The sequence below is a fragment of the Stegastes partitus genome, unplaced genomic scaffold (assembly GCF_000690725.1).
Source record: "Stegastes partitus isolate 25-593 unplaced genomic scaffold, Stegastes_partitus-1.0.2 Scaffold9, whole genome shotgun sequence".
Lineage (NCBI taxonomy): Eukaryota > Metazoa > Chordata > Actinopteri > Pomacentridae > Stegastes > Stegastes partitus.
In genome coordinates this window covers 950711-978627 of record NW_007577740.1, presented here as the reverse complement: position 1 = coordinate 978627, position 27917 = coordinate 950711, and the positions used below count along the sequence as shown (strand labels likewise).

At 40.6% G+C, this 27917-nt stretch overlaps 1 protein-coding gene and 1 long non-coding RNA gene across 11 annotated transcripts in view; one reads left to right on the top strand and one right to left on the bottom strand.

Annotated features, from left to right (window-relative positions):
- The first annotated feature begins 3 nt into the window (after positions 1 to 3).
- LOC103359302 (uncharacterized) lies at positions 4 to 3643 on the top strand. Its single transcript, XR_520302.1, has 2 exons — positions 4 to 2831; positions 2883 to 3643. It is a non-coding gene; the product is annotated as an uncharacterized LOC103359302 (long non-coding RNA).
- The window catches only part of lama2 (laminin, alpha 2), a 225864-nt gene continuing 199081 nt past the window's right edge, over positions 1135 to 27917 (bottom strand). For 8 of the 10 annotated variants that reach the window (XM_008284577.1, XM_008284585.1, XM_008284603.1 and 5 more), the window contains 17 exons: positions 27337 to 27457; positions 26164 to 26319; positions 24621 to 24674; positions 19214 to 19365; positions 18902 to 19078; positions 17220 to 17412; positions 13817 to 13909; positions 10213 to 10325; positions 8547 to 8640; positions 7978 to 8073; positions 7806 to 7886; positions 7523 to 7600; positions 7190 to 7268; positions 6505 to 6636; positions 6198 to 6328; positions 4244 to 4463; positions 1135 to 4011 (listed from right to left, as the gene is read on the bottom strand). In XM_008284577.1, coding sequence (XP_008282799.1) covers positions 3851 to 4011; positions 4244 to 4463; positions 6198 to 6328; positions 6505 to 6636; positions 7190 to 7268; positions 7523 to 7600; positions 7806 to 7886; positions 7978 to 8073; positions 8547 to 8640; positions 10213 to 10325; positions 13817 to 13909; positions 17220 to 17412; positions 18902 to 19078; positions 19214 to 19365; positions 24621 to 24674; positions 26164 to 26319; positions 27337 to 27457 — 2131 coding nt within the window. In that variant the 3' untranslated portion in view covers positions 1135 to 3850. Of the gene's footprint in view, positions 4012 to 4243; positions 4464 to 6197; positions 6329 to 6504; positions 6637 to 7189; positions 7269 to 7522; positions 7601 to 7805; positions 7887 to 7977; positions 8074 to 8546; positions 8641 to 10212; positions 10326 to 13816; positions 13910 to 13946; positions 14324 to 17219; positions 17413 to 18901; positions 19079 to 19213; positions 19366 to 24620; positions 24675 to 26163; positions 26320 to 27336; positions 27458 to 27917 lie in introns of those variants that run through there. The other 2 variants (XM_008284594.1, XM_008284638.1) reach the window with 2 other exon arrangements.

Below are 27917 nucleotides of genomic sequence, written 5' to 3'. Positions count from 1 at the left end.
AGAGGTATTTGTACCTTTATTTCATCATTTAGTTCCTCCAGGACCTGCAAAGAAATTTACATGAATAGGAAATTCCTGAAGTAACTGAACCAAATGCCCCACTTCAAGCTTTGAATGCTGTTTCATTTAACAAGTTCATCTTTGCCTTCCGGTGTTACATTCTGCCCTTTAGCATGTTTGGAATGCAAGTGCTGGTTAGCATCCTACCTTCTCTTTGTTACAAGCAGGGCAACAAATGTGCCATTAATAAGAATACTACTTAAAGAGCACCAAACACAAAGTCATGTATTAAAATGATCACCCATCTCCCAGTTGGTACGAACTGAATGTGGTCACTTGAGATTTTAGGTTATGGAAATCAATAACGAAACATTGGAAAATTAACAATGGACACTTCTAAACTGTTACAATCATAAACAGGCATTTCAGTGTCTCTGTTTTTGGTAACAGCTGTGAAGGGCAGCAGCGCCACCTGGTGGAGTTTCAGCAATAAAGCAGGAGTGTCGTATAAATCTGTCCTAATTGTTTAAATTATCAGAGAAATGTTGGAACCTTGCAACACTGGTCCTAATTAGGAGCAGATTTTCAGGATTTGTACTCACATTATGTGAACAAGTCTAAGGATTCATTTGCAGGACTGACTGCCTGTGTAGCAACATAACAGTGGATCATGAATAACTGCAAAACAGTGATATTTTTATGCATAAAAAACAGGATGAATTTGTAGCTAATTCATTTATTTTTTTTACTGGATTGGTTTTGATGGCAGGACTCAGCCATGTTCATTTACAGTGATTGTCCCAAGACAACTCTTTTCCTTTGAAAAGTGTCTTGGTTGCATCTCAGAATCACTCTCTCCATTGTGGACAACGTTATTCAAATTCTGCACACTGTATAGAAAATCCCTCTGATGTAGTACTTCCCAGGCTGAATATTATAATGCAAATTAATTCTGTTTAGAGCTCAACCATTTGGGCAAAATATCTAATCCAATTTCCCTCCTTCAGTTCAATGTTCACTGTGTAATAGATTTAAAACGTGATGGACGTTACCACATGTCTGCCATGCAAGATGGGATGAATTTGTAAAACCTTTGTCATGACAGTTCAAAGAAGGACAGGACAATCTCTGTGATGCTGTTAAGAATATATTTGAAGAAACAGTTGCTTCAGCATTTTAAGCAACACCATGCAGAACACAAACCTTGTGTCCTGCAGAAACCTTGTACCTTCAATTTGCCTTCTCAACATTACTGAAGAATGACACAAGCTGCAGCTCGTGTGAAAGGTTCCCACTATATCAATCGGATCTCTTGGTATGTGGAATGTTACAAGAATATAGCACCCCAAACTGAAAAAAAAGTTTTCATTTTCTAGTCACCCTCATGTCTGTTGAAGTCCAAATTTAACGACATAAAGTTAATTGATAATCTAGGTTTTCTCCAAAACAGCAGATGAAAAAAAATCATGACCATGAAAAAGAATGTGGAATTAGTGACACCAGATCTGTAATTAAATGCACATAGTGGTTAAAAGTTGCACGAGATGATGTCAAATCAGGTTATATTGAATATCAATGTAGCTCGTGAGTGTAGTGTTGGACGAAAAAGAAGCCCAGCTTTATACATGGTGTGACCGACATGAGGGTGAGAAGCTAATGAATGACAATGTTCACCCCTACGTCAACAACTCCTTTCATATTAAAAGCAAATCTTAATAAGGAAATGATTCTGGCATTCTCAACTAGTTTTCGGGGAACAAGGTTTATGAAGGACAAATATAGAAAAACCACACAGGTATAAATTGTAACTTTTAATTCTTTTCCAGAGAAGTTTGTGTTTTACTGGTAAATTAACAGAAACATTTTACCAGCATCACAAACCTTCAGAGGACCCTGGTCTACCTCTTCAAGAGGGACAAGGAAAGGCTTCACACATCACACTTATCCCAAAGACAACAAGCTGGAATACAGTAAGCACCTGTAACCATAGCAGAGGTCTAAATATTAATGTTTTGTTAAAATTCCTTGACAAAGTGTGGATGGCCTGCAGAGGGAAGATGCCAGTAGGATGGCTGAGAAGAGCTGCTTCACAAATGCATGTATCAAAAAAAACAGATGCTCTTTGGATCAAAGGACAAATCAAGGAAAGAGGTTAGACTTGTACTCTGCTAGGACAGAACCAAAAAATACCAAGGCAACTACTAAAACTCCTTTAACCCTCATGTGCACAAATAAGGCCCTCAATGTAAACCGATGCCTAATGGTTGTTGAGGAGGCTTGGCGTCTACGCATTTCAACTCAGTCTTCATCAGGGCACAGCTTCCTGTCATGTTCTTACATGCTCTGATAAAGTAGTTCAGGCCATAATGATGTTCACCTTTTAACAAAGCATGAAACCTGGAGCACTTGTGCAGTTTCTGGGCTTGAGCAACACTTCATCGTGACTGTTCTACTTTCTGACATCACCAAATAATGTATTTTGCATTCTGAAACAAACATGACAACACAGAAAGGTGATGGTTACATATATGTTTGATGGCCAAAGATGACGACGATACCATAACCTAATAACATCATTAGCTGTTCAGGTATATAAATAACAGGGAATTCAGAAGCAATGTGAGAAGGAATTCACAGCGTCTAAGAATCGAGGCAGGACTTCTTAATGTAATATATAATGTCTGACTGTTGTGTACGGTTTAAAAAGCTCCATCACGCTGTTCATTACCCCTGACAATACTGAGACTGCAAAGACTAGAACAATATTCAATATAACCTAGAAAGTGTGTCAAACATAAAGACTGATTTAAAAAAGAATATTCAAAAAACACATCGGTTTTGTTGTTGTTGAGCCTACTCTGTACTCTTTCCTTCACACTGACACAGAGCTGTGTACTTTCAATACCCACAGCAGTGTTTCATGCTGTCACAATGCCAGAATTACAGGATGAGCTGAGTTGAAATGCATGTATGTTAAGCCCATTCAATGAAGGTTTTTACATTTTTGCAAAGAAATGTGCCTTGGGTATTGGTTGGTTCTGACTTACTGATCACTAAAGCTAAGTAAAAGTCTAATCCCTTCCTCTTCCTAAACTGGGAGAGACACATTAAGACCTCACTTGTAAGTCATTTCAAATGTATTGACCAGAACATTACATTGTGCATAAAGTCAGAGTCTCAGGCTGTGCTGCCATTCTCTCACTAGAAGCATAACGGTACGTTTCAAGCATTACATGCACAGTATATAATATTTAATATCAGGCTTTTATGAGTCTTTTAAAATCTCACTAGGTAACTTTGCATTTGGTAGCCCCAAAGAAGCAGCAAGATATAGATGCAACATTTCCACTTGCCTTTGTAAAGGTAGTGTCTATGCTGCGTAGAAAATTGTTTGCTTTGAGCTCAGAAATGTCAAAAATCTGTCTCTTAGGTTGGACACTGATGTTGATGAATTGAAGCCACAAGACAAGCAGAATTAATGAGGACAAATGGGATGAATTCACATTGTGCTTCAGTTCTAGCTTTAGTTTAAAGGTACATCAGTTAAGGATTAGAGAAGATTTATGACTGTATAGCCTCATATTCTCTGCAAGGCGACAGCTTGAAACATAATTTGGTATTAGTGCTGGGATTCTTAAAAAAAGCTTCCAAAACTTCTGGCACAGTATAATCAAGGGTATTGATAACATGGAGATAGATTAGGATTATGTTTACATGAACCTCTGACCAGTGCAGCTTCAAATACTGAGATCTTTCCTAAATGCAGTAAACTCCACACTTTATGGATCCGTGTAGCTCCTTGAAGAAGTATTATTAGAATACAACAAAGGAAGCGGCTCTATGATACCAGTTAGGCAGCTACAGCAGGACAGGAGCGAGGCTGGACTCCTTTAATCTCCAGAGCCTTGTTGAACTGCACATCCATCGTCTTAGAAGCCTTGGTGATCTTCAGGTTCTTTATGCAACCTCTGAAAGACGTGTTTGTGGAGAGAGCTGCCTGACGAACTCCATCTGAGAGAGAGGGAATACACTCACACGTCAGTATGGGGCTCTGTGTGTGGTAATACACAGCATGTGTACTCAAACCTACAGATAAGTGTGTACTGTATTCTCACTATCTATATGCTTAGGACAGCAGATGAAGAAGAAGAAAAAAGACATATAGATGTAAATTTCCTGAAATGTTCCTTTACAATTGTGCAGCTATTGTTTTAAGTATGAGCAAGTGTGAGGGCTTTCATACCAGGATACCCCCCGACATAGATGGGGTCGTTGGTGTCGCAGGTGTGGGAGCGAGCGTTAGGACTCTTTGCCTGGCTCTGCTTCCCGTCAACCAGCAGCTCCACCCTGTGGCGGAGCTTGTTGGCAGTGATGGAGTGCCACTGGCCATCACAGAAGCCGTCTCCCTCAGGCATGTGCTCCGCCGTGATCCGTCCGGCTCCATTATCAACATGGAAGAGCAACTAGGGGGAGGGGGCAGGTACATGGACACAACACTTTAATGCATGCATCAAACATCTAATTTGCTGTTTCCAGTCTGAGGCTGTCATTTATATATTCTTTATGTGTAAATCTGGATAACAACATAGACTGTATAACTACCTGTATTCTTCTAATTCTTGAAGCACACACTGTATCTAGATACTGAATCAATGCAATCTGCAATATGGAACTTTTAAAAGGAGATTAAAGGAGTAGTTTTAGGAAGCACACATGTTTTCTGATTTCACAGTATATTTGAAGCTGGAGTATGGAGGGCCACAGACAAGGCCAGAGAAAGCTCGATTTAACACCAATATCCCCCCAAGTCTGTCCCTCCACAGTCACTCCCTTAAATCACAACAATGCCTGAGTACAACTACTCCACAAGTCAAAGTGCTGGTTGGGAATGGAGCGCTGTGCATTCGTACCACATTAAGTCATATTCATTGGAAATCATAACCAGATAATCACCTGTTCAACAGAAAAAAGAGAAACCACGATGCCACATTTGGTTGTGGTTGTTCTGTGTCTGCTTGTCTGTGCAAGCTGCTCACACCTCTACCAACGTGTCTGGCTAGCCTGGTTGGTAATACGTAATGAGGCAATTGGCGGAGAGAGTGCAGGTGTTTAGTTACCAATCCAATCATTTTGTGCATACCAAATGTTGGACAGGTTTTTTTATAGGCGTGTCATTGCCACAGACCATGAAGCTGTTGGAATGTGAAGAGACATTTCACAAATAAAACAAAAATGCTCCTGGAATACTTTGCATAGTCTAGCTTTAAATCAGGCTGCAGCTGATTAGCTTAGCACAAAGAATGGAGACAGGAGGAAACAGATACCTTGTTCATTCCAACAAAAAGTGTCAATCAGCACCTCTTAAGCTCACCAATTAACACATTATATGTTGTTTCTTCGTTTAATCAGTATACAAACTAAAATATGAAACTACTTTAGAGGACATTATGTGCTGGGCTATTTCTTGGCTGAGCGCAGGAGCGTTGCAAGGTGGTGCAGTTGGTAGCACTGCTGCCTTGCAGCAAGAAGGTTGCCGGTTCGCGTCCTGGTGGGGACACCTGGGATCTTTCTGTGTGGAGTTTGCATGTTCTCCACGTGCAGCGTGGGTTCTGTCCGGGTTCTCCGGCTTCCTCCCACACAGTCCAAAAACATGTTGAGGTTAATTGGTGATTCTAAATTGTCCGTAGGTGTGAATGCCTGTGAATGTGAGTGTGCTTGGTTGTCTGTCTCTAAGTGTAGACAATAGACTGGTGACCTGTCCAGGGTGTCCCCTGCCTTCGCCCTAAGTCAGCTGGGACAGGCTCCAGTCCCCTGTGACCCTAGTGAGGATTAAGCGGTGTATAGATAATGGATGGAGCAGGAGCATCCTCTGCTGGCTACCTGGAAAATGCATAGAAGTAAGAAGCTGTCTGGCTCATTACTCTTCATAGAATAGTGAACTGTTGCCTCAGACTTTTTTGTGTGGACAAACAAACAAGATATGATATACTAATTAGTGAGCTCTAAACGTGAATGTGCTCATAAACGATTTTGTTGCTGTTTGACTGAGCCAGATAGGGTGTTTTCAGTCTTGGTGCTTTACTGTGCAACACTCAGACATGAGGGTGGTATTGCACTTCTCACCTAAACATCTGCCAGAAAGCAAATAAGTGTGGTTTCCAACATATTGGACTACTCTTTTAATCATCGCTGCATACCTTGCCCTGGACAATCTCGAGACCGAGTCCATCGTTGGCTTGGTTACTGATGGCCAAAAGCACGCCATTGGTCCTGCTGGTTCGGAACTCTAATGCAATTGACACATCCATACCCACCCTGTAGGTAGGGACTGGATAAAGACACAGAGAGATTATTATTTTCCTTTATTTGCATTGTTGCTGGGGTCATTGCAAAGGTGGTTTCTACACAGCTACCCTGTGGAAAACTCCATGACAGGCCAACCAAATTTCCCAAATGCAATCTTACTTTACAGTATGTAGTTCAGTTGTCTACATGTCATCTCACCTGCTTTCAGGTAGCCAGTGCCGTCAAAATAGGTGCCAGCCTCAGTAGCAACAAAACACCTTCCAACCATGTGGCTGGAGGAAGGTGTGGCCATGTTCAGTTTAAAGTCCACATTGGCAGTCTCAGAACGACCTAGGAACAGAGGGGGAGAGAGAAGAGGAAATCATCCATCCATCCATTATCTAGACACCACTTCATCCTTCTGTATGGGGGCTGTAGTCTATCTCAGCTGACTTAGGGTGAAGGCAGGGGACACTCTGGACAGGTAACCAGTCTATCACAGGGCTGCACTTAGAGACAGACAACCAAGCACACTCACATTCACACCTACGGACAATTTAGAATCACCAATCAACCTCAACATGTTTTTGGACTGTGTGGGAGGAAGCTGGAGAACCTGGAGAGAACCCACGCTGCACGGGGAGAACATGCAAACTCCACACAGAAAGATCCCAGGCTGAGATTTGAACCCAGGACCTTCAAGCGACAGTGAGGCAACAGTGCTAACCACTGTTTCACCACGCTGTTCAGGTGGAAATCAGTTGGACACATTTAAAATGCCGTCTCTTTAGCTGTGGCTTAGTTTTAAGACATAGATGCACTAAAGAAAACCTGTCAGTTATTGATAGTTTCATGTTATGAGTTGCAACATGCACAAATTCTACATACAACACAAATCGTTTACCCGTAGCATCTGCCTTCGTGCTTATAGGAGCTCCAGTCATCGTAAAGTTACGAATGCATCCATTGATACTGTAGAGAATCTAGAAACAAAAAAATAGTGAAAAAAACATTTGTCCAACATTCAAAGTTAGTTGGGAAACCCTCCATTGTCAGTGTGCAGGTTTAGCAGCAAATAGCTTTGGTATTCACTTCACAGGACTAATACTGTAAATGAAAACTGTTCTGTGTTTTTGTTCGTTGTTACATTATAACCACACCTTTGTCAATTAATGTAATTGGAATAATGTGAAATCTTGCTATGTTTAAGCATGTATGTGTGTCTGTGTGTTTATACCGGTCCTATTCTTTTGCTGGTGTAGTTTTGAGGTAATCCACCAACATAGAGCGTTCCCACCACGTCTAACAGGTCAGCCTGGTGAGAAGAAGACCAAAAATTAATGCAACATGAAAGCAATTCTTTTAAGAGACAACAAAAGCATTACTATCAGATCTGAGGTTTTTAATGAATCATTTGTCTTCACATTTTCTGAGAACAAGTGTTTCCTGTGTGCTAGTTTGCCACTCGTATGTGCCATTATATTAAAGCTTTCATGGTTTCAATAATAATAATAATTTACCTTCCCTGGACTGGTCAGCTTTCTTTTGTATCGCCCATCAACTGTAAGCTGACCTGTCTGCTTGTTGCGTTTCACATGAATCTAAAAAGGACAAGAAAAAAATTAAGAAAATTAGGCAGGCAAAACACAACAGATGAAGGACACTTCCTGAACAACTGAAGGAACGTCCTACCTTGTGCCAGTTGCCATCATTGATGGAGAAGGGAACGCAGCCAAATATGCTTCCGCGACCAAGGTCATAACCCAGACAAAGCAGTCCGTCTTTCATCTACCAGATTCATGATGGAAAGACGACAAGAGAAGCACAAGGAGGCATAAAATGACAGATAAGATGTCCCCGGTGAAACAAACTACATACAAAGTCAGTCCCTGTACAGTGTCGCTGTATAGACTGAAAATAACCTGCAAGGATGTGAAAATACTGGTATTTAATCTAATGAAACATCTATTTGTCAGGTTGCATTTTATTTTTTATTTTTTTCAAAAGTATCTACAAGTTCTGCTTTGTTCTGCACTGTGTGATAGTGGCTCTGATTTGGCTGCGAAACACAGTTGCTTTGTGGCACAGTGCAAACAACTCTCGAACTTGTTGATAGTCAGTGTAGGTAAAAGCTGTTAGACATAATGAAGAAAAGCACCATATGCTTCCTAGACTAACATAAAATTAACTTGGGGAAAAAAATAACTAAACTTAGAGAGAAACAGGGAAAACAATGACATGCAGTAATAATGTGATGTTACCTGTATGGAAACAAAGTCAGCGTGGTTGATTCTCGCCATGTAGAGCACAAGACCAGACGCTTCTTTTGTCCTCAGCTCAAACTCCAATGTTAACCTGAAAAACACAAACATGCAGAATTTTAAAATGAAAATGAAATAAATAAAACAGTGAATAGTCACAGGGAGTTAGTTCTAAAAGAGTCATATACAGTGTTTGTCTTGAATAACAATTAAAAACATTTGGCTGCTGATTTGAATGCCTGTATTTCTCTTTACTTACACCCTGTAACTATGTTTTTAAGTGAATAAAGATTTGGATGTTTTTTGTTCCAAATATTGGCATAAATGATTTGTATTCAGTTTGGCACAGCATGGATTACTACAGCAAGTGGCACAAAAGACAAATTGTAGTTTTGAGTGAATCGGATATCTATGTTGGGATTGTGTTTTTTAGCACTGACAGATACACAGAATGTTGAAAGACACAGTGTGATTTGGAGAGCAGGCTGCCCTGCAGTCTGGGAGAGTGTGAAGTAAACAAATATTACAAGACTGATTCCCATCACAGCCCAAGTCACTATCAGAACAATACCTGCAACATACATAAACCATAACCTTGTCTATAGGTACAATGGCTGTATACTTTCTGTCTTTTCATCATTTTGCTGTTTTTGTTATTGTCAGTTTGTGGAACACAGAGCTCGTTCTGAGGGTTGGTCCAGTCAACATGTTCACTTTTTTATTACGTTGTTAATTATACAGTAGATTTTGATCTGGCCTACACCTGTGTGATTGTCAAAACTTCATCTTAACCTGTCAAAGCTATCAGTCACACTTCTGCTTTCCTTTTACTTATTTAGAACTGCGCTCAATACTGTGGGGTCTGGGAAAAAAACACCCACATCTGTGTTTGCTGTGCTCAGTATGTTCCATGTGGCAGCCATAAAGCTACATCTGCACTGGTGGGATGCGCCTATTATAGTATTTCATTTTCATGCTTCTTCATATTATTAGTTCATGACTACATAATACTGCACTCTTTATTCCAATGCATTTATTTCAGTGTTACTGCTTGTTAGCGATTGAGTGTTTTTTTTGTTTTTTAAATAAGATGGTGAAATAAAATATGTATTAGTAACAAAATTCTCTTTGACCAACTACAGCAGAGAACTTGCTACAAATGTGGTAATGCATCTGTAATAAATATGTAATCATATAATATATAGTATTATACATTTCTAAATTGTAAGCTCTACAGGCACTTAAAGTTACAGTTACATACTTTGACTTTTTTATTGCAAATTTATACCTATAATGGGGTATTTTTAAATTACATATATCTACCTACTTTCACATAAATAAAAGATCTGTATATTTCCATCAATACCTGTACATCTTTCCACACAGTGGATGTTTATGAATCATTTATATTTTTGAACACCATGTAATGATTTAAAGATTAATATTTTATTATTTGCAATCTAATATTGTATAACTGAATCTCTTATAATGTTTTCCAAAAGGTTAGTCTGTGGCAGATGTTATATAATTTGAACTGTAAATCCTAAATACACAACATAAGCAGCAGCACCGAGTACACTGCACTAACCAAGTAATAAAACCATGTTAAACAATAAAAAGAATTGAATAAAGCAAACTTAATAAATGAAGATTTACTCTGACTTACGTCTCTCTGACTTTGGTGTCATCAAAGGCAAAGCTCATGTGGCTGTTATTGGTCAGGCCAAACTGATATGCCTTCTCGAGCGCTGTCGGGGCCACAGCTGAAGCACATGAATCCTGAAGATAGGACATAACATGTCAGTTACACTGACAGGGTCTCAGAACACTGCTTCTACTGCTTCTTGTCAACAGGAACCTGGACATCCAGGCAGAAGACACGCCGATCACACTAATAGGGTTCCTGCTTGTGATCTGCAAAGACCTGAAGGGTTAGTTTGTCGCATAAGAGATAAATGATGTGTTTGTTTGTTTGCTTTTAAATTTCAAGCTGTTATCAAAAAGATTTTTATTGTCTTAAATCAATCAGTGCCAAGGTGGATTTTGCATTTTCTTTTTCTTGGACCCTCCTACAGATTAATTCTGGCACATTTTTGTTTCATTTGAACCAGATATCACAATTGTTTTCCACTAGATTTGGGTTTTTCCAGCAGTGTAGTATGTATGCAAGTTGTTTCACCAACAAGACTGTGGCCCCTTTGCTTCACACAGGATGCAGTTCAACCAGCGGCCACAAGGTGTCATTGTTGTAATACATCTAACGTCATCTGAGTTCGGGACTTTTTCCACATCTTCTTCTACGTGTTTCTCTCCTCTCTTCCACATGCTGCAGCTTTATTCCTCCCTTACACCTCTTCTTCTCCTTGTCCAAGTCTTCCTCTTCTCTCTCATTTCCTGTCGCCCTCCTGTCCTCCCATCTGCTGCTGCTTTCTTTTCCTCTCCGCTCCTTTTTTTTTTTTCCTCATCTGCTCTTTCATCTCCCTTCTCCACATATTTCCACTTCAACTCCACTCTACCTTTTTCCTGTTGTGTTCTCCTCACTTCCACTTTTCGTTTTATTTCCTCCCTAATCCGTCATCTTCTCTTCTTCCCCATCCTTTCATATTTCTTCCTCTACTCGTATCAGCTCTGACTTTCTTTTGCTTTTTACTGTAAAATCCTGTCCCCTTCCCCCGACTTGTCTTCTATCTTCACGTTCTTCTCCTTTCCGCTACTGTTCCTTTTCTCTCCCTCCTCTTGTTTTCCTCTCTCCCCCTGATTTTCCTACCTTTTATCACACGACTTGTCTCCATTGTTTGAGATCTCTTCTTCTTCCCACCCGTTTTCTCTTTAACTCTCCCGTAGTATTCCCTCTCCTTCCCAAACCCATCATCTACTTTACTGTCTTTACCTCCCCTGACCAGACTTCCTTACCTCCCTTTCCCTTCTCCTACTACATCCTATTCCTTACACTTTTGTTCACCTTCTGTTCTTTTTTTTCTTGCGCTGTATCCTCCCAGTCCTCCTCCAACTCTCCTGAACCACAGCACCTCTCCACTATTGTGTCTTCTATTCTACACTTACCTTTCTCTAAGCCCCCTCCTCTCATTCTCTCCTTTTGCTTAATTTTCTCCTACCACCCTCCTCTTCTGACTTTTTCCACCTTGCCATGGCCTCTCCAACCATCTTATCCTCCTGTCATTCTTTTCCTCTCATCATCTTCCCTCCTCTCTCCTCACTGTCCACTCCTTGTCGGTTCTCATCCATTTCTTTTTTTCTTTTCGTATCGTACTGTCCCATCTTTTGTCACCTATAATCACTTGAAGTCCTTCCTTCGAGCTTCTCTTACTTAATTTTGTTCTCCCCTCCTCCTTGTGTCTGAACTAATTTTCTCTCCCCATCTACGCTCCGTCACCATATCCCCCCGTTACCGGTGTTTGTGTCCACCTGTCGTCATTCGTTCTCACCACAGTTCCTCTTCCAGCTTGTTGCCTTTTTTTTTTTTCTACTTTCCTCCAAGACCCTCTGTCTCCTGTGTGTATCTTTTATTCTCTTTTGAATATACAGTATCACTTATTAAGTAATAATGCTGCTTTGCTGTACCTCCGGTGGGAGGCATAGTTAGCGAGAGAGAGGGGATCTGAGATGATTGAGTGTCTGTGAGTGTATGTGTGTCTCAATCTTCAATCCTCTCTTGTTCCCTTTCAAGTGAAGACATTCCCCACACCGTGACCTTGCTTTGTTACCGCTGACACTCACCTCTTATCGCTCTCTGTCCTCATATCCGCTCCTCCTCCTCAACCTCCTTCTTTTCTCTCTTTCTTATTCTCCTCCATCTAACAAAAGGCAGACGTCACTTGCTCAGAAGCCCTTTCCTTCCCTCTCCTTTTATTCTTCTCCCGTTTCCTCTCCTCCGTCTTTCCATTAAGCCAACAAAAGGCGAGTGCCACTCTCTTCAGAAAGACTCTACCCTTCCTCCATGGCTGCACCTTTTCTCTCTCATCCTCTCCTCTGTCTTCTATCCTCTTTCATCCTTCTCTTCTTCCCTCCCTTTCGCTCATCCCCTCTGTGTCTTTCCATTAAGCTAACAAAAGGAAGACGGTCTTCCATTCAGGTCTTTGGTTGGAGGTCACACCAATAGAATCTGAAGTCATTTAGTCCGGAAATTGTGTGTGTGTGTGTGTGTGTGTGTGTGCAAGTGAAGATGAGCCTGTGTGTGAAGTGTACTGTATGTGTGTGTTGTTAAGAGTCGCCACCACTCTGGAGAATTAAGAAATCTACACTGCTTATTGTACTGCAGGTTTTAGAGGAGGTACTCTTTTGGCCTCTGGTAGTAATTAGCTTTGGCCACAAATGTTTAAAAGCTCAACTCATGACCCATTTAAAGATTGTGCAAAGCTCCTTAAACACTTATCACTGGTCACTACACTGCTTAATACTGTTTAAAAGTTAAGTCTTAAAAGTGAAGCTATAAAAGCTTCAGGCAGCTAATAATGCAGATGGAACAGCTACATACAGTTAAACGGACACGTCACAGTGTATATGAAAGAAGCAGATATACTGTGAGTCAGAAGATGGATGACCTATCAGAAATGATGCACCAGAAGAGCATCAACCAAGTAACACTCTGTCTTCTGTCAGTAGCTCATGCCGAGGGCCACCGAGCAAAGCACTTAACTTCCAGATGCCCAAGTCAAGCTGGTCATTCACCACCAGTTCACCCTCTGAACGTCTGGAGCTGAAAGGCATGTTTTCTTTCAAAAATCCCCAAACTGACATAAATGTTCAGAACCAGAAACTGCAAAAACAGAGAACTGTTGAATTTTCAACTTTCTGGAAGTCCTTTAACTGTGTACAGCACTGTCACGGAAAATCACTACATCTCTCATTCCATCAGACTTTACAATTTATTCTATATCTCATTTAATTTGCAGATCTTGCAAACAACCAAAAAATCCTTAACTGACCGATAAGCTGACTGCAGAGTAGCTGCAACATGAGAAAGATTCAAAAGGGGTTTTCAGGTGAACTGCAAGCATGAGGCAGCAATATCGAGAGGAAAATAAAACATACTTGATCGATAAAATAAATGCAGCACGGCTCAAAAACAATATACAGAGGAGCAAGTTGTCAGCAAGAAACTGCTTGGGGGAATTAAGACTGAATGGGTTCAGCACAGACAAGCTGAAGAAGTCAGAAAGTTTTAGGGTATGGATTAATGAAGTGTTTGCTTCTGTTATTGACTACAACAAAATATAGAGCGTAATGTCAGTGCATGTGTGTATGTATACCAAGTCTGCGCTGGGATCCTGCTTAGCAGTGGGTGGTACTACAGCAGCAGGGGCAGTAGGCGTGACAGCGGGTGGGGCAGGCTGTGTGGCCTCCTGTAAGTCAGGGAGGAGATTAGTGGCAGCCACACACCCAGAACAGCAGCAGTGTTGATGTAAAGCACAAACAGCAACAGGCAGGCAATCATGTCATGGAGAATGGTGGCAGAAGCATTGAACATGAAGTGGCTTCCATCCCTGGTTTGACCCTCATCAGGACAGATTTTGTTACCACTAGAAAAGAAAAAGTCTTTTACCAGTTTTTTTTTACAGTCCTGTTTTGCAGTTGTAATACATCCTATGGTATATCTTATTATTTCAGTGTGACTGAGGGAAATTAAAGAGCTGTGGTTTAATCAGAGGCCTGTCATGTTATCACTCAGCACAGCGAGTACAAAGGAAGTGCAGAGGTTCACTGGAGCCTGGTGGCTGTTCCAGAGCCTCTTCAACTTCTCCACTGGTGCTCAGCAACTATTTAAAGAAGCAGAAGTGCAGAATTTGTTGTGAAAGAGAAGCGGATGATAAAGAAGCCTCCTTATTCAAGCACATGCTGAGACTGTTGTTTTCTGTCAGCTGTGATTCAGCTTGTGATTGCTTCTTTATTTTGACAATATCCTCTTACTGATGATGAAAAATGCATGTTGCATCCAGTGTGCAGCGCGCCATTACACAGTGTTGCACCACAAGCCCTTCTAAATAAAATGTACCAACTGTGCTGTACAAGTTTGATGACAACTATAAAATATGTGTCACTATATTAGCACTGTTAAACATGATAAAGGAAAACACTCCACTGGAGGGGAAAAAAGGTTTCTATTTGAAACAGCTATAAATAATGACGTTGATATTTTCTTAAATTTCAAACAGTTCATATTCTGTAACCACCAAGCAGTGCAGAATATCATTTGAATAACACAGTTTCATGTTTTGCCTTTCATGAGGATCAAAGAAAGACACACCATACAAAAATACACTCTGGAACAGAAGCAAACCTAGAAGGGACATTGGCTCTTTATAATCTGCAAACTGTGATGCTGGTGCAGTAAAGGTCATGTTCCCCAAAGACTTGTGTCTTTTAAAAAATATCGTACATTTGCCTTTGAAGTCTGGAAAGATTTGTAACCTGTAATTTGTTGTGGGAATAATGGGAATCGGTTTAGGAGTCAGAAATATTACCAGAACAAACAAAATATGAATTCTAAAATGAACTTACTGCAGCTACTAGAGTTAACATGTAGATGTAGACTCAGGGAACCCTCAGTCTCTCACAGCCTGCAGTCTATATCATAAAGCAGATGAGCTTACAGCCCATAAAGCAACAAAGCGCAGAGTTATAGCTAAGCTGGCGAAGCTCTCTGGCTCTGTGCTTCATGATCAGTGTCCCTTAAGAGGTGTAGTTTAGCAGCTAACTGGGTAACTGATAACCTATGGCTGCAGCACGATATAAAATATATTAAATATGTGAATATATCTCGCTGAGCCTAGTGCTAAGAGCATGAAATAAATAGTTCACTGCCTGCCAGCTTCACAGCACAGTGGCTAAATGTTAGCTTGAAGTGTTTGGCTGCTGTGTGCTCATAAAGCATAAATGGCATGCACAGTTAGCCTAGCATAGAGCCATGGCTCCGCACTGTATGACAGGCTGCCAGAGGTGGAGTTTAGTGGCTCAAGGCTAAAGAGACTATAAAGAAGAGTTAATGGGCTGTATACGGCTGTGTGATGAATCTCTAAGCTAACACGGCAGCCCATTGCTGCATTTCATCAGAGAGAAATAGGTGTGTTTGTGTGTGTATGTACAGAATAAGAGTCAGAGAAAAGAATAAAACATCGGAGTGGGACATCTGTGCACTTCTGTAAATGTGTGTGGAGAGAAATGTGCTCTTCTTTTTACGGTACTGTATTCTGTGTCTGAAGCATTTATATTTTTTTGTGTGCATCAGACAAAAGTAATGTCCATCCCAATGCTGTAATTACAGTGCATGTGTGTTGATAATTTAACTACTACTTTATAAGTGATTAAAAAAATAAATAAAAAAAGCTGGAATGTAGCTCAGTACTGCTATAGGTCACATGTTCACTGGTGTTATTTACCATCAGGTCCAGATCCTGTCTCCATGTCAGGGTTAATTATACTTAAAAGTAATAATGAAGCTCTTTTGCTCTGGAGACACTATTATGGACCCTGCTGCTGTCTGATACTGCAGTTATTAAATAGACTGAGAAGAAAGACTCCTGCCAACAACTGGAAGCATCAAACTAGACTTCAGCTCATACTAATGTTTTGTCAAAATCTAGTTAACATTCCTTGTTTGCTAGTCTCCCTAATCTGACCTGCTAAAATCTTTAAGTTTCATTTTAATGGAAAGTTCAGTTTATACATAGTCTGTATAAAAGATGGACGTAGCAACCGGCCCTGAAAAATGAAGCCAATCCAGAAGTGTCAAAAACCTGCAATATCACTATGTCCGCTAGTCCTGGCTCCAAAAAGCCCTGGCTCCCATAGAAATGAATTGGAAAAGAAGTGATCACAGATCACAAAATACCGCATTCGTCCAGCTCAGGATTTTTTAAAAATTAGTTTTCATAGTCAAGTCCAGAGATCAGGTGGCCAATCTGAAAATAAATCAAAACTGAATTTTTAAAAACTCTTCAAAATTTTGCGGGGCAAGGGGCGTGGCTGGCTTGATTGACAGTCGACAGCGACCATACAGATGAAGCGAGCAGAAGGCGGTAAATGTGGGCCCGCCTCTCAATCCGTCTGACCAATCGCTGCTCCTATGGTTCCGTCCCCCTCTGACGATTTTTGCGTCACTGGCTCCAAAAATCCAAGATGTCAACCAGGAAGTAGCAAAACCCTGTCTTCATGTTCTCAGTGCAGAAACCAACGGGTGACGTCACGGTAGCTACGTCCATCTGTTATACAGTCTATGAGTTTATACCAGATCTAAAATTGTACAGCTTCATGAATGTGTTTTTTTTTTCTATCTTGAATGTTATAGGATCAATATCAGTTCCAAAATGTGGAAAAGATTTCCCAAAATCACACAAGTCGAAGTAATGCTGCTTGCGCATTTGCATTGGTTCAGACCTGTGCCGTGTGGAAAGTGACATGGAAATCTTACTAGATCAGACCTATTAGGATTGCTGTCACAGATTTTACAGTAACGTGAGCAGGGTGCTCATTCACACATGAAGCCCACATGTTTAGATGCTGTCATATTATTGGAAATAAGTGCATGTCTACAAAGGGGCTTTTTCTCACATATTTCTTTGAACTTTTATTACACATTCTGTTTTTTAATGATGAAAGTTGTGCCTATAAATGTTGAAGTGCATGGGTGTTCCCATGTTCATTTTGGCCACTTACAGCAGGAGGACTTGAAGTTGGTGTGATGGGAGCTGGTGTCAGTGGAGGCCTGAGTGGTGGTAAAACCTCCTTCTCTTTCTCGGGCTCTTCCTCTTCTGGTAGAAGAGGTGGCAGCGGCGGCGGTGGGGCGAGGTAGGGGCACCGGCCGATTTCCGCATTCTCAAAGGAAACGGGCTGGGAGAAATCTGATAGACTGAGAAGAGTAACATGCAATTAGATATAACAATGACTAATTGTTCAACTGACACAGATGGAATTTTCTAAAATTCTAAGGTAAAGATTGCAGTGAGTTGTTATGTGCTAAAGCTAAATGCTACAATAAGTACATCCTTGCTAAAACCCCGCTAAGATGTACTTAGTATACAGTCTGAACACACCTCAACAGTTTGAAGGCTCAGGGCCATAGTACACTGACATGATATGAGCATATACTGTATAAGTGGTCAAGAATTATTTGAGAAAAAAAAGCACATGTTTAATACAAATTAGCCTCCATCATGGGAGATGCTTCAAGACCTACCACAGAAAATTAACATGAAAACCAATAGGAGTCAGTAGCAGAAAGGCAGATGTAGATTAGTTAGAAGTTACAGTGTAGGGGTGATGAGGCCAAAGTGAGGTGAGTGATAGATAAACAGACACAAACATAAATACACAAAGATGAGGGTGTGTAATTTGAGTTATGAGTATGCTTATGGTGTTGGACAGTTCTATTACTGCTGCTCAGGCAGAAAGAGACGCAGTCTTAATCATCATCAGCACCACCATCATGACCTCCTGCAATCATATTAACTACTCTTTAACCCGGCATTGTACAGTGTCCAAATGAGTCCTGTTGCCCAGTGCCACAAAAAAGGATGACTTCGTATAGGTGTACAGTTTAAAGTACTGTAAAATAAACTGCAGTAATGTGAAGCGGTTGCTGGTGTTGAACTTTAACATGATTTAACACAAATATCTGAGTATAGCTCACTTGGTGTTTTTGGTGATGTCTGAAAATATATTACAATGCAAGAATCAAACTAAATAAAACCAACCGAGTTTAAGGAAGTGACGCAATCCATTGAACTTGCCTGTGAATGTGGCCCAGCAATTAAAAGTGTACATAAGCCTTGGTTAGGAAAATGAACTAGGCTGTTTTCAGGTGGCCCAAACCCTTGTGTGTGTTCTCACTGCAAGAACCAGCCCTGTTGAACCTCTTTCAGGATCAGTTTGAGGGAAGAAAAACATACCTATTCCAGGGAACATACTTCTGACCATGAAACGCTGCACTGTGTGTCTAGACACTGAATGGTTTATTCCAGGGAAGACAAATGCTGATTGGTTAGACTCAGAGAGTTCAACAAGTGCCATCTTTCTTCCATGTCGATGTCAAGTAGTATAAAATTCCCCATGTAGGCTAACACAACAAACCTCCTTTGTTCTATTTCCTATGTGTTCACAGAACTGGAGTTACGTCCAGTAACTACTATTTGTTATTTTGGTGCACTTGTAGCTAATAATGGGGTTGAAGTAATAGGATCCCAAACCACACAGAAACACAAAGGCTGAAAGGGCCGGTTACAGGCCGATCCTGTAAAACAACGAGTCAACTTCCCAATCTGGTCACAATAAAATGTTCAAAAACATGCTCTGTACCAAGAGAAATGTAGCTTTATAGTATGTGAGTAAGTTTTACATACATAGCATTGACCATGAGGTTCCATATACATCCCTCAAATGGGACATTGACTCTGTTGGATGTCTGCTCCACTTCTGCAGGAATACCACCAAGGAAGACACGCTGCAAGCTCACTGGCTGGTCATTGGGAAGCGCTGCCTCTCTCTTGGCCTCCTCATCCACCTGAACTGCAAAGGATCTGAAGGAAAGCAGAGACAAACACATACGTATTAAATACATTTCAAGAAGTAAAGACATTCCACTGTGAAAAAATACTGTTGGAGGAAAGAACACAGACTGAACAAACGTAAAAACACACAAATTATACACTAACCTGCCAGGCAGCCTCTCTATGCGCAGTGAGTGCTCTCTGCCATCATTCAGCGTGCCTTGATCAGGTCGTCTGATGACACGACGTAGACTGTGGCTGCCGGTAAACACCAAGACCTCCAGAGAGCCTTTGTTCAGCATGACTGAGAGGTATGGCTGCAGGAATCAGAGATAAGCTTTATTAACTGTGGGAATCTGTACATTCAAACCAGTCTCAGGACACAGAGCCAGGGGAGAGGAGATAAAACAGAGCAGGGAAAGTTCAGGTTGTTGCACAAGAGAGAGGGCTGAATTTTAGAATTTCACTTAATACAGCAAAGTACTGATACCAGCTGCTCTACAACTAAACAGCCAATTCACCTAAATGTAATGACAGATGAGGGTGAATAGCAGATGTATTTGGCTTTAAAAGTGTAACCTTTACCAGTTTTGTTGGAACTAAAACTTTCTTTTTAAGAGCCTCCTGGCCAAGGTAAGCAGCAATAACAGTGGGTTTCGGACAAAAAGGTAAAAGAGGCAATAGAACATGTTTCACAAGGTCAAAATGACACCAATATGTGACTATTAAATAGAAATAAAATTACAATTACAATTTCTGCTGAGGTTTTAACTGTTTTGAATCTGTAAAAGCTAAAATGTCCATCCAGGAAATTAGTCCCTTTTTTCATAAAATAAAAAGATAATAAATAGCCGAATATATCAACAGCCAGCTGAAAGTTATTTGGTGGACATCAGTGAAAACTACCTGCATCATTTTAGAAAATACAGATCTACATAATTGATTTTTTTTTTAACTTCAGAATTATTGCTAAATCCATTTTAATATCACATAATAAAAAACATTAATAATTAATAATAAACCATGTAATTTGGTTTAAATGCCACATCTTTGCAACAATGCTATAAGTGATCAGCAGACGGAGACAGGGCTAAAATGGATCAAAAGTGAAGGGAGGAAAAAAGACAAACAGGAGGAAAGAGACTGTGGATTAGAGCTGAGAAAAAGCAAAGGGGAAAGGGGAGACGACTATGGGGAGATATGGGGTATATAGAGAGAAATTGGGGGGAAATAAGAGAGGCAGGAAAGGAGGGGGGATAGGATAACAAGAGATGAGAGGAACAGAGAGGAGACGATAATAGGGGGAAGAGATGAGAGGGCAGAGAGCAAAACAGCGAGCAAGATAGAGATGGGGAGAGAGAAAAAGAGTGAGACAGACGGAGAGGTGCTAGAGAGCAGTGGTGCAGGGTCAGGCTAATTTGAATTTTAATTCACTGTGTGCCAGAGGGCGAAGTGGGAGACAATTTACCACCTGAAAATGGAATTTCAATTTGAGGTCGGGGACAAATTGAACTGAGATGTAGCTACAACATGGCTCTCGCTGCACCATCTCACACTCACACACAGATACAGCAGCACGCACCCACACACACGCCTGCATGGCTATCTTTGTGAGGACAGTCACTGATGTAAGGCATTGCCTAGCCCCTTACCCTAACCTTAACCTGAATCTAAAACTAACCTTAACCCTAAGGCCAAGTCTTAACCCTCAAACAGCCCTTTGAAGGGCTGTGAGAGATGAGGACTGGCCAAAATGTTGTTGCTTTCCCAGAATGTCCTCATCCTGATGGTCCGAATCTCAAACTGGTTCTTACAAAGATAGTTGTACAAGTACACTCACACACATACACACAGGTGTGCAGATGCCGACACACGTCACACCGACAAAAACTATCACAGATGAACTCATTCACACGAAAATATATACAATAATGGAAAGACACACATAGAGGCACACACAGTGAGACATGCAAACACAAACCCTGACGGGCAGCAGACTATGAAACTAACATACAGTCATGCACAAACCAAAAAGGCACATATATACAATATTTTTTCTAAACGCAGACAAATACACATTTCTCTACATTCCGTATTTCAAAACTCCACTGTAGAAGTTTGTACATATATATATATGTATTGCTGTATTTGGGCACCTTTGTGTGCCAATCCTGGCTTCAGGTTGTAAAACCAAAGTGGGTTAAAGCAGTTAAAATGGTTTGGATCACATATCGTCTATTAACGTGTTTCTGTAGTATTTATCAGGGAATCTAATGCCCTAATTGTAAAAATATTGGTGCAAAATTCTAACTTTATATTTTAGACTTGCACTTTAAAAGCATAGGAAAACAACAATGACAACTAGAGCTGAAACAAATAGTTCATTAACCGACAGACAAAAGTTACACATTTGATAACTGATCTAAAAAGTTTACTGGTTGCTGTTTGTCTAATATGAATACTACATTTCCTTGGATTTTGGTCTACAAGTTGTGAACCAGGGACAGACCCAAGGGGTGGCCACCCAACTAGGGCTGGACCCGAATAGCCGAATAGCCGACTATTAGTTTGCTGTGCTGGAATCGGGATACCAATTTTGATCACCGAATAGTCATTGTCCCATCCCCGGCCCCCCCGCCACCGCCACCACTAATGGTGGATACAGTACGATGGCCGCTGATGGTGGAAACGCCGGCTCACTGCTGACCCGTCGGATCAAATAGTTGCTACTAATTGGGGCCAAATATCCGGCGAACAGAAATTGCTATTCGGACCAGCCCTACACCCAACACAAGCGACAGTGACATCTGTTAGAGGGAGGTAGAACTATTTCTGATAGAGCTATTTGTCATTTCTCTATAACTGCTTTATTTCCAAAATGAAACATTTAAACAGAGCAACCACCTTCCATTTAACCACATACAACCCAGTGTTCTGACCAATCAGAAAACGTTGGAGTTATTTTTTAGAACGTTTGTTCATGTCTTTTAACTCAGACATAAAACAAGTCACAAAATCGTCACGACCAGGAACATCTTGTCTCAGAGTAATGCTAAAAAACCTATTCCTTCATTTGTGACCTGTAGGCTATAATTCATTATTTCACCAATAACTCTCTGAAAAATTACAGCTGAACAAAAAAATGCTGCAGCCAGAGTTTGAACAGGAACCAGTAAGAGATGATATTTCTCCTGTATTAGCGTCTGTTCTTTGGCTCCATTAAAGACCTTATTGTACCGTATCATCCTAACAGAGCCCTTCGCTCTCAGGCTGCAGGTTTACTTGTGGTTTCCAGAGCTTCCAGAAGTAGGCTCCTCTGTTGTGGAATCAGCTCCCAGTTTGGGTATGGGAGGCAGACACTCTGTCTACTTTTAAGCTTAGGCCTAAAATATTCCTCTTTGGTAAGCTTATAGTTAGAGCTGCTCAGAATCACCTCAACTGTTCCTTAGTTATGTTGCTATATGTCTTGAATGTCCCATGAACCCCTTTTCTCTCTCTCTCTATACAGCTAGAAACCACCATTGCATCACTCTAACTTTTGTGTTTTCTTTCCCATAGTTTATTCTCTCTGCAGGTATTTCCAGATGTGGAGCTACACGTCTCTGATCCGCAGTCACAGCTTTTACATATTGACAAAACTATCTCACTTTTAATCTGAACAAAAATAAAAAACAGAGGCACTTTATCTGAAGGTGTTGTGGCCCACGGTGTTTGTGTGGTTTTGTTGTGTGGACTTGTGACCCTTGTGTGTGGAGATGACCTGTGCAGGCCCAGCTGTGGCTGGCTGAGAGCTCGCTCCAGGACACCAGCTGCCAGTCATCTCAGCTAATTAGCCTGGAGCTGAAGACCTGCACTCCAGCCCTTGTTCTCCCCGCCTCCGGTCACATTAGATTGGACCACCACTCCTCCTCCTCCACCACCCCAGCAATCACCACACCTGGCTATAAAAGCAACCAGCAACCTTTCAGTCGGGGCTGGCTGGGATTTAGTGTGAACAGTCAGTCCTGGTGCCTCTCCCGCTGTGTGTTTTGTGTTGCGTGATATGTAACGGCAGCTGCTAACTTGGTGTGGGAGTTTTCGTGTGAGTCTCAGTGGAGACTAGAGTTTAGTTTTGTTTGCTAGCTTCGATAATCTGTCAGCCTTCGTTTGGTTATGTTTGGTTCTTTGATTTGTAGCAACATCCACCATCTTCTTTTGTATTGTCACTGTTCTGTTATGTTCAATAAATTGCGTCACCTGAACCACTTCCATCTGGTTTTCTTGTTACGTCCAGCTGACCCTAGAGGCTGGATTGTAACAGAAGGATTACCAGCAGCTCTTCCATCCACCATCGTAGACATCCCTTCCATCATCTTTCTCTGACACCACACGCTTTGTGGTGAATATGTTGCATTTTGTGAAACATTCAGCTTCTCTGTTTTTACTTCAAGCTTCTTCGTAGCTTTCTCTCAGTTTTCCTCCTTTGCGTTCATCCTTTCATTTCTGTTTCCTGGCACCACTTTCCATATTTTCATTTTCTCCCTTTCTCCTTTGTTATCCTCTCTCGATTATCGTTTCTTTGTAGCTTTGTTCTTTCTTCTCTATCCTTCCTTTCACCTCTAAATCTCCCACCTCCATTCCTCCATCCTTTCTCTCCCGTCCCCTTCGCTCTCCTTCCGTCTCTCTGTCCCTCTCTGAAACAGCCATTAGTCAGGGCCAAGTTGAGTTGATGGTGTTTTTAACCTCGCTTAACCTTTCTCCATACACACACGCACACACACACACCCTGCCTGCCAGCATAGTTAGTAAAAATAGATTTATGCGCCCAACAACCAGTGATGATGGATAAGCCAGAGGTAACCCTCTGTCCTCTCTCTCACTTGCACACTCACGTAAACATAGACACACTTTCAATTTTGCATTCATGTGAGCAACGTCCTCACACACCCAATGAGGCACACAACTGCACACACACAGATGCATATTATGCTAAAACACACATGCACACACATACAGAAACATGGGAATACACACGCACAAATGCAAGCACACACACACACACACACATACATGTGCGGCTGCAAATATGACATGCTTCTCGTACTATTTTCAGGAGAGATAGAACAATGGATTTATTTTGTGAGCAATGACTCCGACAGCGTGTAGTATTAGTATATTGCGCGTCTGCATGTGCGCGCGCGTGTGTGTGTGCGACAACGAGAAGTGTTTTTAGCCGTGAGAGAATCTAATCAGCATAGTTGCCAACAGAGTCAAATCTCATTAATATGCACTCATGGAAACTTAATTCACTTAGAGAAAAGGTGCCTGTGGGCATGTATGTGTGTGTTGCCATAGTCAGCTAAAAGCTAGGAGCGCTGCTATACAATGGACAGCTACTACAGCGACGAAAGTGTATGTGTCTTTGCGCATCTGCGAATGGGAATTACCGTGAGTGTGTTTTTTGGATAAAACACAATCCAGTTAGCCAAGTTGCCAACAAATGCAAATCTCATTAATATGCACTTATGTAACTGTCATTCACTTATGGAAAGGGAGCAGTATTTGGGCATACATTAGTGTGAGTTGAACCCACCTCTCCCGACTGTCTTCGTCTCCTCTTGGAGCTGAGCTGGTTTGTGTTGCGGGCCTGTGGTGGAAAGATTTTCACAAACATGAGAAAACAATTGACATTCTGTTCAGTATACTGATATGTAATTGTTTATTCTCTGGAATATTTCTAGAAAACACCTACCAACTGAAATTTATTCGTAGAGTTTTTCTTGGAACCAAATAATTTGACACTGATTACAGGTATGTTGTTAACAATACATGTTGGCTGCTATGTACAGCAAATGAAAATTATATAAGCATTATATCAAACATAGGCTCTAAAATGCCTACACTGATTTGCTACATGTCTACATGCATACTACATAAATCCAACACATCCACTACACATTTTTATACTTAAAGCGTACAGTTGTGGAGCTTCCTTACAATTCTGACTAACACATTATTATACAATATGAGATTTTTAGAAGCTTACAGTTTTGTTTTGCAGCTTTGCAGCTCCTCTTTTTTTGTTTGTGCTATGCATTGTGGGAAAAAATGTATGTCTACAGAAGCTACAGCAAAGCCAATTTAGTTTGTATATTTTTTTTTTGAGTACAATTAATATGGTATGTGATACATATGTGTATAAAAATTTATGAGACCACGCGTGGAATTATTTCTTAAGCACTTAAGCTTAGACCATCCAGCATCATGAAGTGCTTTAATTTGCACTCAGCTCTCAATGTTTTACCATTTTGAACAGGAATGAGGAATTTCAAATTGAATTCACCTTTTTATATCCAAATCTTAGAGCCACGAGGCTTCTCTGACAACTCAGAAATGAATCAAGCATAAAATTCAACCACTAAAACAAAATTTTCTGTTCATGAATGCAAGTAAATAACTATAATTTGACATCTTAATCAGGAAATAATAATGTGATTTATTGTGTTGGCATTTTTTTTGTAAAATAGTTCATTTAAAAATTCATGGATAACAATAATAATTATATTTTAGCATTAAAAATATCCTTTCAGTTAAAGAGCTTCTACATACTGGTGTATTAACCAGTACAGAAACATAAAAAAATAATTTTGGTAATTACCACTGCTGTTGATTGAGGGTAGCTGTGGCATAAACCTTACACTGGGTGGTGGTTGAATACGTTTGTTGAGCACTGAATATTATTGTAAAATAACTTGCATCATTTTGTAATAATCTCTAAGCTATTTTCAGAAAAAAAAGTTATTGCTAACTATGGGGAAAATAAAAACAATCAAATTGTGACACATACAGTTTCACGTAGTTCTAGTATAACCAATTAGCAGCACACTGGCGTTTGAAAGTAGCACACACATTAGTCAACAAATATAAAGTTGAAAGTTTGCATAATAGATTAAAGGTGAATGAATATACAGTATGTTGGTTTCAATGGAATAGATGTGTCCTATTTTTGTTTTTATTTAGTACCAACTTCCACATCTTTTCCCCTCCAGGGAACTTACCACAATTATCTCTTACCAGCCTCAAAGTTTTAGAATTACAGCAGTATGTTTAAATGAACAGAACAGAAGAACAATAACCTGCTGGCTGATTGGTGATGCTCCACCTACTGCCAACAGTATGGTCCCAGTGTCTGCGAGGGTGCTGAATGACAGGCTGATCTCGGTGCCAACCGCCAGCGACAGGCCTCCCAGTTCCATGTAGCCTGGTTTAGAAAAACTGACTGTGTACAGGTTCTGTAAGACAGAGAAGAAATAGTTGAATTTTTCATGTATTTCAGTGTATGTCAGTGAATAAATGAGCTGTTTAGTCGAGCATCTCACGGATCAACTGCAGAGGGAAAAGTAAAGCTTGAGAGGTACGAGTCGTGAAAAAAGTACATGTAACTAAGTTTGGCTGAATCTCTGATATTTTTGTGTAAGTTCACTCACCTCCTTAACTTTAGCCAGAAAAACGAAACACTCTTACTGTCTCTCCCTGCCTCGCCCTCTCTCTCTCTCTCTCTCTCTCTCTCTCTCTCTCTCTCTCTACACACACACACACACACACACACACAAGCAATAGAAAGACCTTCACTCAACATAACTGAATGTCTCGCTTTATAATCTTTCGTGCACTCTACATTATGTGAGCAGGGCTGCATTTGATGGCTTTATGTATGTATGAAAGGCACTAGTGTATAGAAATGATGATGAACACCTTGTATGGGTTTGAAAGCTCCATAGTACACTCAACACAAGTGTATGTGTGAATAAAACACACAAGAATCATGGAGACAAAAAGCGATTAAAGAGGAGTCTATATATTAGGACTGCATTGATTAATACATAACTTCTGTGTGAGATGGGAGTGAATAAGTTCAACAGCTTGGACCTGGCCTTTGTCTTTATGACCTTTCTGTCGTTACACTATATTCTTTTCAGAAAATTGCTTTCATGAATAAAACTAAGCAAGGAAGCTACCAAATGAATGGCAAATAGAAGTGAAAGAGACAAATTGAATTTAAAAAAGTAGAGGCAAGGTGAGGAACGGATGAACATGAGGAGAAGGTTGTGCAATTAATACAAGTCAAGGCATTTTCAAAAAGTCACATAACCTGCATGTTATGTGCATTCTATATCTTTTATCATATACATATCATACCTTTTATATGCAACTACTGTACCTACAGGATTAGGTTCACACATGCAGGACAGAATCTGCAACATCCGATTTTGTAAAGCCAAGCCTACAATTAAGTTGAACACCCTTACCTCCACATAACAACCTTTAGTGACCCCGGTGTAATCTGAGCTGCTCAGGAGATTGTATGGAGTTCTGGAGATTTCAATATCCCGAAGACAGCCCGCATACCTCTTCAGTGTGACCTCTGGCCTATAAGCAAGTTACAAAGGTTTCAGTTAAGAGTTGTTATAGCTGAATAAATCCCAAACTCAATGTGCTTTCTGGTGCTCAGCAACAGCAGTGAAGCATCAGAAAAATTTGGTGAATTACTGCAGCAGTGAAACTATTGCATCATGTATCCAGAAGCGAGAGTGACGCCTGGACGTCAACAACAACAATAATCTCAATATGTTGTTTGTCCATGTTAATAAATTGGGATTGTGTTATAATAGTGACATCAAGCGCTGTAACGGTTGAAGTATTATTCAAGAGGAAAGGGAAAAATAATATGCGCCCTTAGTCACAGTGAAAACCTAATTAGCGACATAATACACCGTGTTAAGGCTTTCTTTTTGCAGCTCTGTTTGCACGACGGCATTTTGATCTCCATCTAAAATACATTTCGAATATGCTCATGGCAATAAATATGTGTAACGTAGAGTCATTCCAG